General features: G+C 31.8%; 1 protein-coding gene across 1 annotated transcript in view; it reads right to left on the bottom strand.

The window, feature by feature from the left end:
• Abp1 (Actin binding protein 1) overlaps positions 1-19873 on the bottom strand; it is a 53687-nt gene that overhangs the window by 20779 nt on the left and 13035 nt on the right. The window contains exons 4-9 of the mRNA XM_085817256.1: positions 16222-16296; positions 15600-15737; positions 11037-11114; positions 10256-10342; positions 7876-8001; positions 7702-7782 (exon numbers count right to left, since the gene is read on the bottom strand). Coding sequence (XP_085673382.1) covers positions 7702-7782; positions 7876-8001; positions 10256-10342; positions 11037-11114; positions 15600-15737; positions 16222-16296 — 585 coding nt within the window. The remainder of the gene's footprint in view (positions 1-7701; positions 7783-7875; positions 8002-10255; positions 10343-11036; positions 11115-15599; positions 15738-16221; positions 16297-19873) is intronic.

Genomic DNA, 19873 nt, shown 5'->3' on the forward strand with positions numbered 1-19873 from the left:
TGGTCACACTTATTGAAAAAATTCAAAAAAGCAAAATCTCCAGTCGAGAATAAAGCAGCACAGAGACTCAATTGACTTTGCCGAAAATGGGAGTTAATCAGGTGACAAAGTACATAGCTTTTCCGACATCTCCTGCACGAGCGATTATAGCCCAGTGGTAAAGAGTAGACTATGTTTTCTCCGTGCATCGAGATCGTGGGTTCGATCTTCCACATTAATTTTGGACTTTCTGCACCTGGAAGAACTTTTTAATTTAGTTTCTCCATCTCTAAATTCGAACTGCATGACTTAAAAGTCACGTTTTATTTTTTCGCCTACGGGTGGGGTGTTTATTGAATTTTAAAGTCTTTCTTTTTATTTTTCGAATGGCCGTTGGCACGTGTTTTAGATCTACTGGTAAAAAAAAAGTCACAAACTCAGTTTTGTGTTAATTGAGTTTTGCGAAAGCAAATTACAGCCCAATTTAATACAATATTGCTAAATTTTATTCGCTGATTAACTGATAGAGTCATATGATCATAGTTTTCAGACTGTATTAGTTATTTAATTATGCTGATATTAGTTTTTTAATGTTCAATAAATACACTACTTAAGACTTTGCACCTTTATGATATTTCTTATTTAAAATTTTTGCACTCAAATTACACTGTTGCTTTTTAATGTAGTAATCTTTATTTTTTGATTACTACTTTTTACTCATATTGGTTTGATATTCATGACATTATTGCCTATTTATTCATTAATAAAATTTTCGATTTAAAACACAGTAGTTCTTATTTTTTCTGAAAGATGGTTATTTTATTATTTCAAGATTTAAATGCACAAATAGGAATGTCAGAAAGTGAAATTTAAAAATAAATAAATAAAATAAAAAAAGGAGTAATCTGTGTACTCAGTATACAAAGGAAAAGCATATATTTTTTTTAAATTTTCCTGCAAACTAAATTTAGCAAAAAATCAAAATCTTGCGGCATCTTTTGTAAATACTTTCCGAATTGTACCGCATCTTTAATACGCAACTCCTGGAGCAGGGTATTATGAAGGCACTATGAATTTCTCCTCGTTTGACCCAATTTCTGGTCCAAACGCATTTTTCCCCCTTCTGTAGCAATAGCTATGTTCAAAATTGCTGTATCTATAGTAGCAATTTAAAATAGTCATCCATTATTTTGACTATTTGACAACACCGTAAGCTTTGTTTACAAATTGCAGACAGTGTGACGCTATAGAGGGCGGGAACACTTCCTTTCACAGTGATTGGCTGAGTGAATTCCTGTACTAACGAGAAAATCGTTCCGTGTAGACAGGCGAGCTATCTCAGAAAATCGCTACGTATAGACAGGCCTTTTTTAGTCTCAAAACATTTTTTACTTTTCATTCCAGTCTGCTGCCCTTTCTGAAAAATGTTAGATATTATTCTTTCATATTTAATCTGTTAAATTAACAAACTATTTAAAAGCAATAGATGCAGATCTTAAGAATAGTATTTTTACTTTATCTGATTAATTTAAATAAAAATGCATTTAATTCACAATATTTCTAATAAAAACATTACATATTTTTTTGCTTTTTTAAATAGACACAAAATATTGTTGCAAAATGCCTACTCAGGACACTCCACCTTCCTTTTTTCTTCGAATTAGAGTTAGAATGTTTTGTAAGGGAGTTGCTGGCCCTAACAATTACTATCAAAACAATATTATGCTCTATTTCAGTAATTTGTAAATAAATTAGTTGTTGCTGTGTTTTTTAGACTGAGCCTTTTATCGCCTATTACATAAAAACCTGAACCACCGAAAGAATGAAATCAAATGATGATAGTTACAACTTTCGTATTAGTTTCATATGGTGCATTGTTGATGGAATATCTGAGATGATTAAACCATAACTTTTTGTATTACTAAATCATGCCTGCGAGGAAAAATTCTAACTCCTCATTTTATATTTATTGTTGATCCTTGGATATATTCTGTTATATAGTACTAAAAAAATGGCAGTGCTAGAACTTGCAAGTCAGGAGAGGAGCTTGATGAGCAGGATTTAAGAGATGATTACGAGCTCTTGGTAGAAAGAAATAATGAATTGAAAGCTCTCAACAGTGAAATCAAAACTTCTATTGCAATTGATCAGCTAGAAAAAGAGATAATGGTGACTCAGGAATATAAAGCAAAATGTTTCAAATAATTAAGTAGAATATTAGGTTACCTCAAAAGCAAAACTAAGATTGAGTCAGCTTCAAGTGATTCGCATAACCACAAAGTATGCATGTGTCTTTAAGAGAAAAATGAAGAAATCAATGTTCAGTTAAAGTTAGTAATTGAGAAATGTTTTGAAGATCTGAAACATTGGCAAAAATTATGGAACAGTTTCTAAAGTAAGACAGATAAAAACAAAAGCATTTTGAAAGTTGAAAAATTCGCATATCTTAAAACCTTAAGCTGTCAAGCTGCCAATGTTGTTTCAGGATTCGAAATTAAATAACAATTATTATGACAACTGCATAAAAATTCTGAAAGATAGGTTCGGGAAAATAGATGTTATTATAAATTCCTTTATGAATAAAACACTAAATTTGGAAGAAGTAAAAAATTCTTCTAATGTTTCAGCATTATGCCGAATTTATGATGCGCTTGAGATCTCTATTCGAAATTCTCTATTCGAAGTGATAAATGTTACATCAAGTTCTTTCGGACATTCATTAATGCCTATTTTGCAAAAAATCTTGTCCCACGATCTTATTTTAGAATTTAACAGGCAAAGGGATGAAGGCGATGTTGACATTTTTAAATTCATTTTATTCTTAAAGGAGGTTGAATGTTGCAAAAGTGGCTTGTGGTGAAAATAAAACATTTACTAATTATTATAATCAGAAAAAATAAAAGACACAACAGAAATATCAAGGAAGAATTACAACATGTGGAAATATTAACACTACAGCACAGCCAGTATACATCTTCTGTGAGAAACACCACGATTCTTTTAAATGCTGTAAAGGGGTAACTGAGAATATAAATATTCTCAAAGTGCAAAATGGATGTTTTAAATGCTTAAAGAAATTTTATTTGAGTTGCTTTTGAAGAGCTAATGTATGTAGTAAATGTAACAGCAAAAATCATCATGAATTTATCTGTTTGAAAGGTAATGAGGAAAGATCAAATTTATGTAATTTATCTGAAAATGAATCAATTGCCATGAATTTGAAGAAGGAACCTTTTATTTCAAATGTTAATACTAACACTTTGGTTTCTCAGTGTAATATTTCCATTTCGAAAAATACTTTATTACAAACATTTACTGTTTTGGCTTGCAACAAAAACAAAACTAAAGTTGTTCATATTCTTCTTGATCAAGGTAGTGAAAGATAATTTATTAAAGATACCTTAGTGAAATCTTTAAAGTTAGAACCTATCTGAAATGCAAAATCACTGTTTTTTTTTCTGATTGGAACACAGAAACCAATAATTGAGAATTATCCTGTGTCATAATTGAATTATGAGATAGAAATCAGAAGAATAAAATAAAATTGAAATGCCTAGTGACTAATACAATATCAGCTTGTCCCATAAAGAATCCCAGACATAACATGCTCGAAAAAAATGAAGCGTTTAGGTTTACATTTAGCAGATCTAAGTGTAAACAACAATGAAGAATTACAACATGTGGGAATATTAGTTGGCACCCACCAATTCTGGGATGTGTTGACAAGGTCAAAAATGCATAAACATCTCTAAGCCCTAAATTCCATTTTTGGATGGCTGTTAGTGGGGGATGAAAAAAGCGAATGAAAGGTAATGATTCAAAGTACTTCACAGTAATGGTAGGGAATGCCTCGGCGTCAGATAATTTAAGCGTGCTTTGGCAGGTTCATTAAAGGGAATAATAAATGAAGGCAAAAATGAAATTAATCAAACTGATAATGACCTAATTAGCCATTTTTAAAGAGATATACAGTTTAAAAACGGACGATATGAATGTAAACTATTGTGGAAATCTGCTACCAAAGAATTAAAAAATAACTTTGACATCGCAAAATGGCAGTCTGAACTTTTAAAACAAAAAATTACAGAAAACTCCAGAAATATTGCAAGAATATAAGGAAATTATTGAAGAGCAGTTAAGGAAAAAAATATTCAAAGAATGCCCTAATGAAATCAAAATCAAATTTTCACAATATTATATGCCACACCCTCAACCATTGCTGTAATACACGATTCTGAGACTACCAGTGTTCGTGTAGTTTTCAATGCTTCTTTTGTTATAAATGAAGACAGGAAAATTCAAATCAATAAATAAACGTCTAGAAACTGGTCAAAATCTGGCTTCGAAAGTTCCTGATGTGATCCTGAGGTTTCATGAACCTGAAATAGCATTTTGTAGGGACACAGAAAAGGCATTTTTAATTATTGGCATTGCAGAAGAAGACAGGGATTACTTAAAATTTCTTTTTTGAGGAGAGGAATGATCCCCAATCATGTAATATCATGCACATGTGTTGGGTGCCGTTCAGGGCGGCGGTTAGTCCTTTTCTGTTGGCTTCTACAATAAAATATCATGTTTCAAGTTATAAAGGGGACCACCCCGAGAATTTTAAAATGCTTAATTCTTCTCTTTCCGTTGATGATTTATTTTATGGAGATAAAACTGTAGAAGATGCATACCGATTCTCTGTAGATGCTGTAAATATTTTTCAGGATGCGGGTATGAATTTGAGAGCTAAGTGCCTCTGGTTTCAATCTGAAGCAGAGGCAAAAGCAGTGTGTTGGGGATAGTACCTTGGTCCTCAACTACCAGGCCCCTCCTTTCCAGCCTTATGGGTCACAACGCATGGCAAATGTGTAGGCAGTTTTTCTCTCTGAGAAACTAGACACTAAGAAAAGCAGTAGAATTTCGTTTTGAGCCCCAATATCCGAAAAGGAAAAACCACATGGGTGGAAAAATGGAAATAGTATAGATAAGGAGAGAAGAAAAAGTAAGGAAGAAAGATCACCAGAGCTCCAGGATCATGACCCTCATCTCACCAAGAGGGTGATACCTTGAAGCGCCAAAGTATCTCAGGGTTGCCATACCTGTACTCACAAAAAGTGAGCCCTTAAGGGTATGCTAGCCATAAGAAATGCTATGTTAACATTGCTACATTGTTCCACACAGGATGTGGCCAAAAAAAAGTGCTAATGCAGGAAGTATGGCAACTAGGTATAGATTGGGATAATCCATTGCGATCAGACTTTCAAAATCAAATGAAAAAATAGTCTGACAAAATATCAATTATTAAGGATATAAAAATCCCCAACAGTTTTTCTGAAACAACAGTAAGGTTGAATAGCTGGGATGTTCAAATGCATTGTTTCGCAGATGAAAGCAAACAACACGTGCACCTGTGATTTAACATGGAGGATGGTAAAGTACTAAGTAGTTTTGTAATTTCCAAATAGAGTAGTTTCACTAAAGAAACTATCTTTTCCAAGAGTGGAGCTGGCATAACCACTCATCAAAGCAAAATTAATTTCAGATATCACACAACAGTTAAGAAAAAGACTAAAGATGAATGCATTATTTTTAGACATTCTTCTGCATTATTACATTGGATAAAGGGCGTTTTGAAAAAATGGCAGCTATTCATTCAAAACTGAGCAATAATGGGAATACAAATAAAAACATTCTCTCTTTCCTGCAATCCTGGGAAAGAAAGTCTGGCTGATATGTTAAAGAGAGGAAGAAAGTTAAAAATCCATGGGAAAAAAAAACTGGTGTTTGGGCTTAAGTGCCTAATTAAAGAAAATAACAGATAATGAAGTTAGGAAATACAGTACTGGACTCGTTAGACCTTCCATGACTGAATTTGATATCATCAGTTTAAATCTAATAAGATGACATGTAGAAATCAAAATTAAAAACATGAAATAGTTGTTTATGAAAGCATTAATAACCTTAGATAAATCAAATTTTTTTTTTAAATGAGGCTCAATATTTATTTGTCTGCTTTATTAAACATGTCTTTCAATGATCTTGTTTAAGTTGCTTAGTTTTTTTGTGCTAACAGTTTCTCTAATTTCACTGACAGACATAATATCTTGTTCAGTTATAAAGTTCTGTAATTACCATGTTAAAAAAAAAAAAAAATGTTCTTTGTAACATATTATAAACAGTCATTTGAATTAAATCTCTTAAATTAATGAACTGGTTAATATTCAACAAATCTTTCCTAGCACAAGCATTAGGATAATACAAGTTCCAGAACCTGGCATCCAAAGAACAAATTCATTATTCTTTTAAAAATTTAAAGTTGTAAGTTTTTTTTTTTTTTTTTTTTTTTTTTTATGATTAGCTTATCTTGTATCACACTAATTTTCTGTAGATATACACTGTGAAAAAAAAATGGGACAGTTCTAAAGCGTGACTTAGGATATGTATTAGATTTATCTATAGCACTGTTCTAACATAGGTATTTGACACAAAATCAGACTTTTTCCGAAATGACATGCCAATTTTTTTCCATATTTCGATTCTATGACTCAAATTATGACAGACTACCAAGTTTTGTAAAAATCGCACGAGTAGTTTTAAAAAATTAGCTCTCAAAATTTTAGCTCCTCAATGTTAATTCAGTTTGGTATGTATTCATTAATATCCCTTTTTTTATTTAACTTATTTGATTCCTTTTTACACAGTTCGAAATTTAGGTTCATTCCAAATAAAATTCACCCATTTTTAAAGATTTATTTTAAAATTTGTATTTTTAAATAATTTCTCTAAATTTTTTGAAAAACATTTTCAATTATAAACTATAAAATTTTTACGATCATCTTAAAGTAGATGCATTTTTAAGCATACCTGCAAAAAATTAGACCTTTTTATTCAAAATTTTCGAAGATGTACGTGAATTTATATATTGGCATATTTCCTGAAAGCGATAATAACGAAAATGTGGTTTACGCACTTTGTGAAAATTATTTGAAAGTAAGAACAAATTGACTTTTTTCTCACTCATCTACAATATAAAAAGATAGGAAAGAGGTGTCTTTTTTTCGGTTCCGGCATAATGGAAGGGTACGGAAAATAGGTTGCCATATATTAAGAAATTTACCAAGTGAATTATTCTTGGTGCGACCTGAAAAAATTGCGCCAAGATATATTTTTGAATTTCTCCGTAAATTTTGCACCAAATTTTACAAAATTTAATATCTAGGCATAATCTGAGTCATAGAATCAAAATATGGGAAAAAAATTGGTATGTTATTTCAGAAAAAGTCCGATTTTGTACCAAATACCACAAAATACCTATGTTAGAACAATGCTTATATAAACCTAATATATATCCTAAGTCGGGCTTTCGAGACATAAAAGCGGCTGAGTGGTAAAGTCGCTGAACACTGGTAATTCTGTTCAAGGTTCGAATTCCGCGAACGGGCTGGCTGCATGGCCGTTTTTGTGGTTTTCTTCATGTGTAACGTTTATATGAGCCAGTTTTCCTTAGAAAGTCCTCCACGAAGGCACCCCTCCCTTTAGGCAGATAGCCCTAGTGCGCGTTGAAATAATTATATAAACCAAACCAAACGAGACATGAAAGACGCAATTTATATTTTGCCAATTGGCCCAGAGGAACGGGAGATACAGAACTGTCACATTTTTTTTGGTGCAGTGTACATACATGTATACATTAAATTACAGTTCCAATTAAAAAAATCATAGATTTACACTTACATAACTCCTTTCTCTTCTTAGACTTTCACTTCTCATTCTTCTTTCTTTTTCTTCTTTGGCATCATCTTCTAACTGCTTCTCCTATATAGAAATTGATATTTTTATGAACAATTGCAGTCTAGTTTAAAAAGGAAATAATTTTAAAAAGCTTTTTTTTTTTCGAATTTTTCTCACCCACTGCATTTTTTCTTGAACTATACTTCTTGCGTTATTATCAGCATTCTTTTCAGCCTCTTTCATCTGATTAATAGATCTAGATCTTTCTTTTACCCATTCTTCTCTAGCTGATGAATCACGTAACTTAAAAAAAGAATAATAAATAAAAAATAAATAAATAAATAAATAAATAAATTAAAAAAAAAAAATGAACATACATATAAACGAAAAAAGTCTATTAGAAATACTACACAAGTGTATGTATTATCTCTAGCAAATAAAACATGCAACCCCCTCAAAAAAATATAACACTAAAATATCATATATTTTCATGTACTAGCGAAGAATTTTTGGAGCTTTCTCTGAAGCTAAAATATGGGGGTTGGTTTACATACAGATCCACTAATCTCGCAAAAAAATGTAAGTACTTTTCCAGCCAGGGACAAGCAATATCAAATATTGCACTTTTTTTTAATTTCTTTAGTTTATCTTTCTTAAGTTTACATTAATTTTAAAAGAAATGTGTTATTTGTTTTATGAAAATGAGTTTTCCCCCCTTTTTTTGAAGAACTGTTTCTAATGCTGGTTTGTTGCATCTTTGCCAAAATGAAAAATTTGATGTTGGCAAAATTTGCACCTAGCACTCTCCACTCTTGAAATTGTTTTACATATTTTTTTTTTCTTTTTTCCAGCAGCCATACTGTTAGAATTTTCAACAAACATGATCATAAGTAGCATGAAATTTGCCTTGTAAGAATTTCACTTCCAGCATATCTTTTACAAAAAATAAAATGGCACAGAAAATAAGACAGCACAAATACTATCATATACAGCACAAATACTATAGATCATATACAAGATGACCCCATCATAACATATGGCTGCGAGTGCTGCACAATGACTAAACTAATTTAAACTAAACTACTGATCTTTGAACGTAAAACACTAAGAAAAATATCTGCCACTGTTTGTGAAAATGGTGTTTGGAGATCAATGTATAATCATGAAATCTACCAAAAATTTAGACAGCCTGATCTCAAGGTCATAAAAAGCCACATGATAAAAGCTGGGTCATTTATACAGAAATGAAGACACAAACCCAGTAAAACAACTCACGCTTATCAAACCTATGCGAGCTAGAAAGTGAGAAAGGCCACCAATTAGGTGGCTTGATGCTGTTGAGGATGACATTAATACCATACATAGGGCAGACTGGAGAAGTATTGTCATAAATAGGTCCAGATGACGTAGACTGATTGAGACGGCCTTGGCCAGCAGTAGACTGTAATGCCTCAGAAGAAGAAGAATATACAAGACAACAAATGAAGGGGGAAATGTACTAGCTTCAGATAGGGTTACCAGAATTAAAACTATTGTTGTTGACATCTGGTGTTTTACTTTACAGTGATTTGATTGGAAAATATTCCACCCACTTTACTTGCTTGGCTACATTTTCACCCTCATTCAACATGCTTGAATGTTCAAGATTTTTTTATTTTTATTTTTTATTTTTATTTTAGGTTACATATAGACTTTGAATTTTGGACAAATTTGTAAAGAAAAATGTGCTTTCAGCTTATATACAGAAATATATGGTAGATATGATGAGAAAGGTCCATTAAAAAAACAGTCATTATATATTAAATCAAATTTAAAGAGTGTTTACTAATGCCAAATTTCCATTATCAAATAATTTTTCAATTATTTGTGTAGCAATTCTTTTTTTTTTTTTTTATATATATATATATATATATATACCCCTATATAAATAGTGCATGTCTAGTTTTGCCATATGTTTCCACATATGGATGTGATATTTATTATTTGTTAAGTTTTTCAAGTGGTATTATAGACCACTTGTTTCACTTAACTATGATATTTGAGGTATGATATTACATGTAATGCATATTTGCATGCAAATTTTATGACATTTCTTATATAACTGTGGGCTTTGTTATTTACTAAGAATGAAACCAAAGTTATGTGACTTTTCTTACAGCTGAACATCTGCAGCATGCTAATTTTCATGAAAGTGTACATTAAGAAAGACAGCAATGATAAACATAAACAAAATGTAATAATACACACTGAAATTGGTTCAAAGGAAACTGTGTAATATATATAACATATGATTAATTTAAGAAGATAATACTGATTAACCATTTGAGGAAGAAATATAATTCATAGATAAAACTATAGCAGATTATAATAATCTAAAATAAATATGTATACTTGATATGAGGGCAGGATATGAAAAAGATGATAGCTCAGCATGCATAGTCATGAGCAATGGCCAAAAAGACATTAACATTATCCCCCCACTAAAAAAAAAAAAAAAAAAAAAAAAAAAATCAGTTAATATTCAGTACTGAAAACTATGCAGTCAGTAATAATTTACCTCCCGTTCTTTCCTTTCCTCCTCTAATTTTTTCCTTTCCTCTTCAGCCTTCTTTTTTTCCTCAAAAATCCTTTTTTTTTCTTCCTCCTATACATGCAAATATGTGCAACAGAAATTTAGAAAATTTCATTAAATATGTGTTGCATTAACAGAGCCTGTTAAAATTCATACTTAAAATTAACACTTAAATAAAATAAAAAGCACACAAAAGTTCTAAGTTACACATGGTGATAAAATAAAAGTAGCTATGTAAATACAAATAAATAGCATTTATTTGCTAATCAATTAATAAATGAGGAACTTACAAACAATTACTTCTAACAGGATACAGCAACAGCCTATATAGCTTACAATTCATTGGATCACATCCTCAAAGCATTTGATATGACAGGATTATCTGTGGAGGCGATGGCTAACTTGTTGCCAGCTGTCCATTTAAATTTCTGAACTTTTCAGTACATTATTATTATTTTGTGTGGAGGGGAGAGGCACTAAAAAAGTGCATTGCACCAATCCTTACACCCTTCAAGAGTCATAGTAGAACAATTTACTATATCCTATCTCACCAGGTAGGCTGTGGCCTTTAACAACCTGGTATTCATGATCTAAAAATGCAAAGATATAAATGCTCACACTCTCAGCATCTTTTGCATGCCTTTATCACCTTCATTTTCACTTGAACTGTGTGCTCTCCAAGCTACTTTTATCTGTACCACCCTATAACGATAATGGATTCTGATCTGTTCAAAACTTACAAATAATGGTATTAGAAATACAATACCTGCTCTTTCATCCAAAACTTTTCAATTTCTGCTGGATTTATTTCTCTAGTTGGCATAATTCTTTTGTATACACTACCCTGTAACAAATAAAATGCTTTATATAAATTAGAAATACATACATACATTTTTAAATTAACTGATAATCTAGGCAACTGTTCCACAATAAAAATTGGACTATTGAGACTATAATCAATGGATATCGAGAATTATGTAAATACAGATATCGAGAACTACTAAAATGTCATTTCTGTTCAGAATGCAGTAATAGTCACACTGCCTTTCTAATTTCAAATTCATATTTTTTATACTGTAAAATTTTCATATTTATGATACTTCTGTTGCAAAGAGATTTAGCTTATGCTTAAATGGAAATTAACAAAAAATAATAAATAACAATAAATATGATAAACACTTTTATTGGATACATCACAGAATTTTATTGCAAAACAAAATATGATACTGCCTAAAGTATAAACAATACAAACAAATCAGTATCATACTTTGCAAAACAAAAATATGATACTGCATAAAGCAGTTCAGAGATTCAGACTTATCATGATACAAAAAGTTCCTTTAATAATAATAAATTATCAGTGGAAAATAATTATCATCAATGCAAAATTTCTTTAGAAGATCTCATCTGCATAAGTATTAATCCTAAATTTTGTAAAAATTACACATTATTTTGTATTTTTATTAATCTATTTATGAATAAAATTTTACTTTAGGATTTGCATTAATTTTTATTACAAGTAAAGATTTTAAAACATTTATATTAATGCATCAAAACATATTTAGTCATAGAGAAAAGTAAAATTTATATGAAAATAACTTATTTCTCAACACGCACACTCATATATATATATATATATATATATATATATATATATACACAGCAATATATATATATATATATATTGCTGTGTGCGTATGGGTTTGTAACTGATTGAATGCACAAGTCCAATAAAAGGTTAATAAAATTTATTCTTATCAAAAGAAATATAACAGAACAGTGGAATTTTTCTCAGAAATGTTTGTACAAGTGTCCACAATATCACGCAGTAACACATAAAAATGTTAAATAGAATGCAAAGCACAGCACAAAGAAAGCTAATCTGATCAACAATAACAACAGCAGCTAACTAAACAACTGGAGCTGAGATGTCTCTCTCTGGCTTTTTAAAGCTTTCAATCAGTCGCGCAAGAGTTCTAGTAATTTCTTTGCTTCTCAAGATTTCTGGAAACCAACAAGAGGATGGAATTACGGTTACAGCTAACACAGTAGTCAATTATATTTATTCAATTTCAATACAAATAAAAGAGATATCCATTTATTTATTCAATGTTAAACACAGGTGCTCTCATATTTTTACGGCATAGTTTTCTCTGAAAATTTATCATGCATTGCATTGTACAGAGAAATAAAACAATTTTAATCATAATTCTACTAAAAATAGCTAACTAAATACAATATTTGTAACAATATAGTATATATATGTGTGATGACTTCGAAGTTAATGGCATAATTGCTAATAATGAAACCAGTTCATGAATTTATAGCAATTGTGGCAGCTTGAATACTTTTTATTCTTTATAAATTACTTTTTTTAGTACAGACGTGTTTAACTGGCACGCAATGACAGCTTTCCTTAATGAGTTACATTCATACTTTTAATCTTTCAAGAATATTTGAAGAAAGAAACAGACAGCATGCTTGTAGGTCACAGAAGCAACAAAATAAATCTAAATTATGCTTCAAAAGCTAGGCTGAGAATGATCCAGACACAACTTTCACTTTACTGCCTATTCTAAGTTACAGTTCAGAAATTTTAATATTACGATTGGCTGAAGCGTTATGTTAATACTTATATCATTAGCATCATGCAAGAATCATATGACAATGATTAATTTTCAGATGACACAGTTTAGAATGGTTCACTATAAGTAATTACTATTTTTAGGAGAGAAAGCTATAACTAAATTAAAAAGAAGAGTTAAATGTCTATTACAAATTAAAGTTACAATTTTAGTTTACTTATTATTTTTTTAATAGATCTTAATTGTTCTTGTATGGAATTCTTAGTGCGCTGCCATTTTGAAAATGGCTGTTGCCTGTTGTCCATTAACTTAATGAAATAATAGTCAGGGAAAATTTCACAAATGCTCTCCAAAGTTTGTAATGAGTTCATGAATTTTTTGGTAGCAGTGCAGATAATCAGAAAGTACCTTTATTTTTATTGGTTAGACATTTAGCATGATTTTGTATTCCACTGACATTACAGGAGCCACAAATGAGATGTTAGGATATGGCTGTGCACTTTTCACCATTTTCCTGGCTTCCATAAATGTTTCCTGCCATTTTTAATGACTTCACTTTCTTCTCAGCTTTCCTTTTGGACATGAACAAGAGAATGCTGTGTGTTCCCTTTTGCAATTGATAAATAGTAGTGCAGATTCGCAATTATCACTGTTCTTTCTACAGAATAAAGTGTGTATGCGAGGATTGCTGTGTACAAAGAAAGAATTGTTGATATCCTTATATATTTTTAAGTATGCATGCAACACCAGCCAACCATAACATGCATATACCACATATAGGCTATTTTTTTAACCTCCGATGGGCTATAAAGAAAAGGAATATACAAAAGAGATTTTATTACCGAAAGTAATATATAATACAGGTTATTTCTCTACATAATCAGCTTGACGACTGAGGCATTTGTCATGTCTGTGAACAAGCTTTGCAATACCCTCTTCATAAAATGTTCCCGCCAATGATTGGAAGGGAGTTGTGACTGTTCCTTCGAGTTACATGTTATTTTGGAAGCACTGCGCCCAAAGCCACTGCTTTAGTTCAGGGAAAAGATGAAAGTCATTCCACGCTAAGTCAGGACTACATGGTGGGTGTTCGAAAATGTACCAATGAAATTGCTGAAGGAGCCATTGGGCTACACAAGCACTGTAAGGACAGGCATTGTCGTGAATCAGAACAATTCCAGAAGTCAGCAGGTCTCTTCGTTTGTTTTGAATAGCTCTCCATAAGCATTGCTAAGTTCCACGATGTGAATCTGCATTAATTGTTGTTCCAGGCTGCATAACTTCCATAAGCAACACACCTTTTTGGTCTCAAAAAACAGTTGCCATAACCTTACGGTTGTTGAAGATTTGTTTGAATTTTGTGGGTCTCTTTGGAGAATTTGTGTGCATCCGCTGTTGTGATTGTCGTTTTGTTTCTAGTATGTCATTTTGAACCCATGTCTCATCACCTGTTACAATGGATTTCAAAAAGTCCTTTCCATCAGTATTTTAATGGTCAAGAAACTCCAATGCTGCAGCTATTCAGCGAGTTTTGTGGTCGTCAGTCAACATCTGTGGGATGCAGCAAACGCAAACTTTTCTGTAGCAGAACTGTTCAGTAAAGATAGAGTACAGGGAAGATCTTGGAAACTTCCAGAAATTTCATCGATAATTCACTTAATCTTTAAATTTTCAACACCATTCACGAACAACGCTATTACCCATAAAGTTGTCTCCATACACTCATTTTTCGATGAATTTCTGGTGCACTGTTCTCTTCTCTGCTTGCAAGAAATGAATAACAGCTCACAATTCACACTTGGTGGAAAAATCAATATCGAAAGCCATGTTTACGCGACTGCAACTCAACAGGAAATAGTGTGTTAAACTTCCAGAATTAAATTTCCAGTGGCAGAGCACGTGGAAGGGGAGATGCGCAGTCGCCTACTATGCACACCAACCACCTGCCTGGATATCATATTGTGTGGAGGTTGGGGGGGGGGAAACCCTCGTACATGCTCAAATACACAATTTTACATAATTTAAATTTAACCATAATTTTACTGGCTGTTGAAATGTAAATATCGACCGTATAGATCTTTATTTTTTTCATGAAATTTCTATTTTTCTGATAATTTTTTTTAAATTTCACTAATGAATAAAACACTACTTACAAGCCCCAAAAATTACCAAAGCTTTTTCCCAATTTACAAAGTCACTAAAAAGTTTGCTTGTGGTTGCGGATAATAAAAAGCACACATGCACATCCCCCCCCAAAAAAATACCCATTCTGACCAGGTATTTTTGCTCTTTGAAGAAGTTCATGCCAGTTACCTTGAAACACATATTTACAGCCTAAATCAGTGTCACTCTAAGGTTGAAATTTCCCTAATTTTAAAATATAAAATGCTTTATTTCTTTTCCTAATACTATTTCACTATTTTTTTTTTTTTTTTTTTTTTTTTTTTAGAATACTATTTTATCCTTCATTCATTACATATTCTCATTTTATAAAATTTACCACCTTTGCCTCTGATTTTCTTTATGCATACATGTGCAACACATACTTGTAAATGGATAGAGAAGATGAATTAATTATAATGACAAATACTCAGAAGTTAGTCTTTTGTGTTTAAATACACATTTTATAAATTTAATCACAACAGGTACAACACAGAATTCTGTTATTATTTTGAAAAAAATCCAAGCAATCAGTGCTGAGATTCTTTAAAGAATTTATATTAGAAATAAGTCTAAACACTTACAACAGGAGCAGTATTTTCGACTGGTTCAGACCGATCTTTGAAGTTGAAATTAGAAGAGGAGGCCTTAGAAACCTTTTCCAAGATTAGTGAAGGTTCAACATCTTCTTCCATTCTCGCATTAATTGTGACATGAATACCCTATAAAAGAAGGTAAAAAATAAACTAAGAATTCTGTTTTAAAGGTATAAAAAAGTCTTGGCATCAATTTAAGTTGACTATATTGACTTTTTAAAGTAAGATAATCCCCCTCTTAAAAAGTCAATCTATGACATAAATATATAAAATGAGTAATTCGCACCTTTTTCACATACAAGTGCATTCCTACATGTGCATACAAAACCAGAATGTAATAACGTAATTCAAACCATATCACATCAAAGGTTAATTCTGAAGTACTTTTCAAATATTACAAATGCAGTAAAATTTTAAAATTGAATCTACATTTACTCAATGCATATGGTATTTGCATGTAATACAAAAATATTTTTAAATATATAAATTGATACATAATAAAACCCAATTTAAATTTATAATAAAAATAATAGGACTGTGTGTATAGAAATATAGCTTTTAATAAGAAAACAATTATTTCAATTATCAACTAAAAACTCAATAATTTTACCTTAAAAAAATTAGCTACATCAAGCACATGATTGGCACAAGCTCCTTTTCTTGTCAAGGGAGCACCTTCTCCTTGCTTGGGAGGGGGGAAAAGATACATACATAAATATAGACATATATATGCAAAACTGATGTGAAACATTAAAAACAAAGATACTTTACACTGCATTCTCTAAGGCAAACTAAGTTGTACACTACTATCTTAATCTTTGCATGGGGGGAGGAATTCCTTGCCACTATATATATCCTTTACAAATGGGGGGGGGAAACACTATTGTGCCCAAAAAATTCTCTCTGTACACACAGAAAAATTGAATGGAAAAGGCTTTATAGGTTACTTTTAACCTTCTTTATTTGTATTAGATGGCAGCACAACACAAATCAGTCCATACATTTTAGCCATGTTTAGTTAAAGACCCTCATTTTTCCCAGATTTTTTTTAGGATATAAAAGCAATTGTTTGATAAGAAATTTCTATGTTATTTTTATTTATTTATTTTGCTGTATGCTGATCTCTTTATTTTATATTAGTTTTAACTTTTTACCTTGAAATCTTGCCTAAAATCAAATGACAAACATCTGGTGTGCCCAGAGTGGATTCACTGAAACACCAGGACCAGATCAACAACTGTATCTTTGTTTCGCTGCAATATTTTCTTCCGTGAGCTCATCTACAACAGAAAGGTAGGTGCACATCTGTGTTTCATTTTCCCCCCCCTTTTTTTTTGTTGTTGTTTTTGGAGGGGAGGTTTGGTTATCAAATAAGGAGTTGTTGGTGTGATTTTCTGAAGGTCAGGGGTAATTTTATCAGTTAGCTCTTTAACTTTTCACTAAAGCAGTTCTCTTTTTTTTTTCTTTCGCTTTCATTGAAAGAAGTTTTGTTAGCTCTACGTTTTGATAGCTTGTAGTTGTAGATGTTTCTTTAATTTTATTTTATAGTCTATATTTTCTTTAATTGTAGATATAATATTAGTTTATTTTCTCTGACTTTTAATTATTTTATAAATGAATAGAAGAGGGCTGACCATTTCTGAAGCATTGAAAGTGCAAAATATTATCATATTTTACACAGATATGATAATGAATAATTCTTCAGATAATGATCTGATCTGCATTGGTATGCATCGAATCATGCATTATTTTTCAGATAATGAATCTGATGCAGATCCCAGTATATGTGGAAAACATGCAGTTTTGGATTGTGCTTTCAAAGGTGGTGTCATTTGCTTTAAAAAGTACCCCCATGACAAAATATACGAAAGTGTAAATATGAAATGTAAATATCATATAGCCAAGTTACCATTTTTCATTTATACACATGTAATCATGATATAACCATGAAGAGCTTTTTTGGGGGGGGGTGTAGAATAGTAGGCCTTATTGTGGTGCACCCTGGGTACTGCTTATCTGCTATGGTAATTAGAATCTACTGTTTTTTAATCATACGCAAAATCTTTTACTCTATTATGCGCTTCCCAGCAATGCTTGCTTCAGAGCTCTTTTCGAAGCTCTATTCACTAAGTGAGCCTGCTTCAAGCACACTCACAGAATTAAAATGGTAAGTGCTACCTTTACAAAATTTTACCTGTGTACTACTCTAGGCCTGATTAAATTGCCTACTATTTCTACCCCCCCCCTCCGAAATTCCAACTTTGAAAGGTAGCATGCTGGAAAGGGTTAATATATTCCTAAAGCTGACATGACAGTAGTTAGTGACACTGATTGCCGTACTGAAAGTCCTGGGTTCTAATCCCGAAGAAGGCATGCATGTTTTTAAGTATATACCATATGTGTAACAAAGAGGCATTCAGAATACATGGCGAGTCGAAATTCTTTAAGAGGTTGGCTGTACGGAAAAAGATATTCAGACCATCTCCCTCAGAATTCCAACTGAGACAGAAGCTTAGCAGTTACCAAGATCTGACATATGTTTATATGGATGCATAGGTGGCAACCTTGCTATACCTGTTTCATGTTTTAATAAAACACCCATATTAGTATCTTTCTCAGTTTACAAAAGAAATCCAAAGAAAATTTTCTATTTTATGAAAGAAAGCAAAAATATCATTCAGTGTTTGTTCTACACACTAAGTGCAGAAAAGCCCGGCATTGACTAAATATAGAAATGAAGCTTAATGTAAAAATTAGCATATACAGTCAAAAGTCATGAATTCGAACACCCATAATCCAGACCTCAAAGCTACTAACTTTCTGCGCATGCGTCGCATTGACGTTAATAGGCGTTTACACACTACGCATAGGCATTTATAGCTGCGCATATGCGTGTGCACATGCGCATAATACGTTTACGCATGCGTGTTTAACGTATAACGGACGGTATCTACTAAAATTATCTAATTATCTATTTTAGTTAATGTTGCAGATTGTGTTGTTCCTTAATCTTCGAATTGGATCCGGCTTATTATTTTTTGCAGACTGTTAGAGCAGTTTTATAAAAGTAAGCTTGAACTTTCGATTATGTCAAATAGAATTTCCGATGCTGGAGCTCCCAAATATTTCTACAAAGCGAAAATATGTTTCGATGTTCATCAAACAAAAAGTGGAATTGCTGCAAAAAATGGATAAAGGCCTATCCTTTGTTTCTCTAGCCCAGTGTTTCTTAACCTGTGGTTCATGGACCCCTTGGGGGTCCATGGGTCATATTTTGGGGGTCCGCTGACTGCTCCTAATTTTTAAAATGTTTGCATCAATATTTATAAACAATCTTTTTTTGTCACGGGCAACCACTGTAAGCCAACTTGGATAAATGTAGTATTTTATATTTATAAACTAAATACTTAACACATCAATAAAAGGCTGACAGCATTCTTCCCTGGTTGAGAACTCTTGCCATAGAGCAGTGTTTCTTAACGTGTGGTTCATGGACCCCTTGGGAGTCCATGGGTCATATTTTGGGGGTCCGCCGACTGCTCCCAATTTTTAAAAATATTACTGCATCAATATTTAAAAACAAACTTTTTTGTCACGGGCAACCTCTGTAAGCCGTCTGTCTGCCATTTCCCAATAATAGAGACCCCCACAATACGAGAAAAAAAACATTCGCAAACCATATAAAATTTGAAATTTTTAGAAACACAAAGTAGCCTTTGAACTTCACTTAGAAATAAAGTGATGTTAAAATCAGTTCCGCAAAGTTATAGCAAATTTTTAAAACAAAATATTTGTTTTACTTTTTCATAAGTTGTAATTAAAGTATTTTTTTTTTCAAGTGTTTTTTTTTTTTTTTTTTTTTTTTGTGTGTCTTAATGTTTGTTCTTAATGTTTCATTTGGTTATTTGATATTTTTTGTAGTCCAAAATGTCCAAAAAAAGGAAGTATGATGAAAATTATGTAAAATATGGATTCTGCTGCATGAAGGAATCGGACAGTGTTGAAAAGCCACAATGCTTTCTGTGTGAAAAAGTTTTGGCAAACGTCAGTATGAAACCGGCAAAACTGATAGAGCATCTCAAATCTCTTCATCCTGAAAATGTATCTAAAGATCTAGATTTTGTTACAAAGAAGAAAGACCAGTTTTCAAAATCTGGAACATTAACCAAACTTGGATTTGGTATTTCACAAAAACCTTTGGTTGAGGCATCTTTCAGAGTTGCATATCGTATTGCCAAAAGTAAGAAACCGTATACTATTGG

The sequence above is a fragment of the Stegodyphus dumicola genome, chromosome 5 (genome assembly GCF_044657685.1).
Source record: "Stegodyphus dumicola isolate Sdum_Otavi_A_Nest chromosome 5, ASM4465768v1".
Classification (NCBI taxonomy): domain Eukaryota; kingdom Metazoa; phylum Arthropoda; class Arachnida; order Araneae; family Eresidae; genus Stegodyphus; species Stegodyphus dumicola.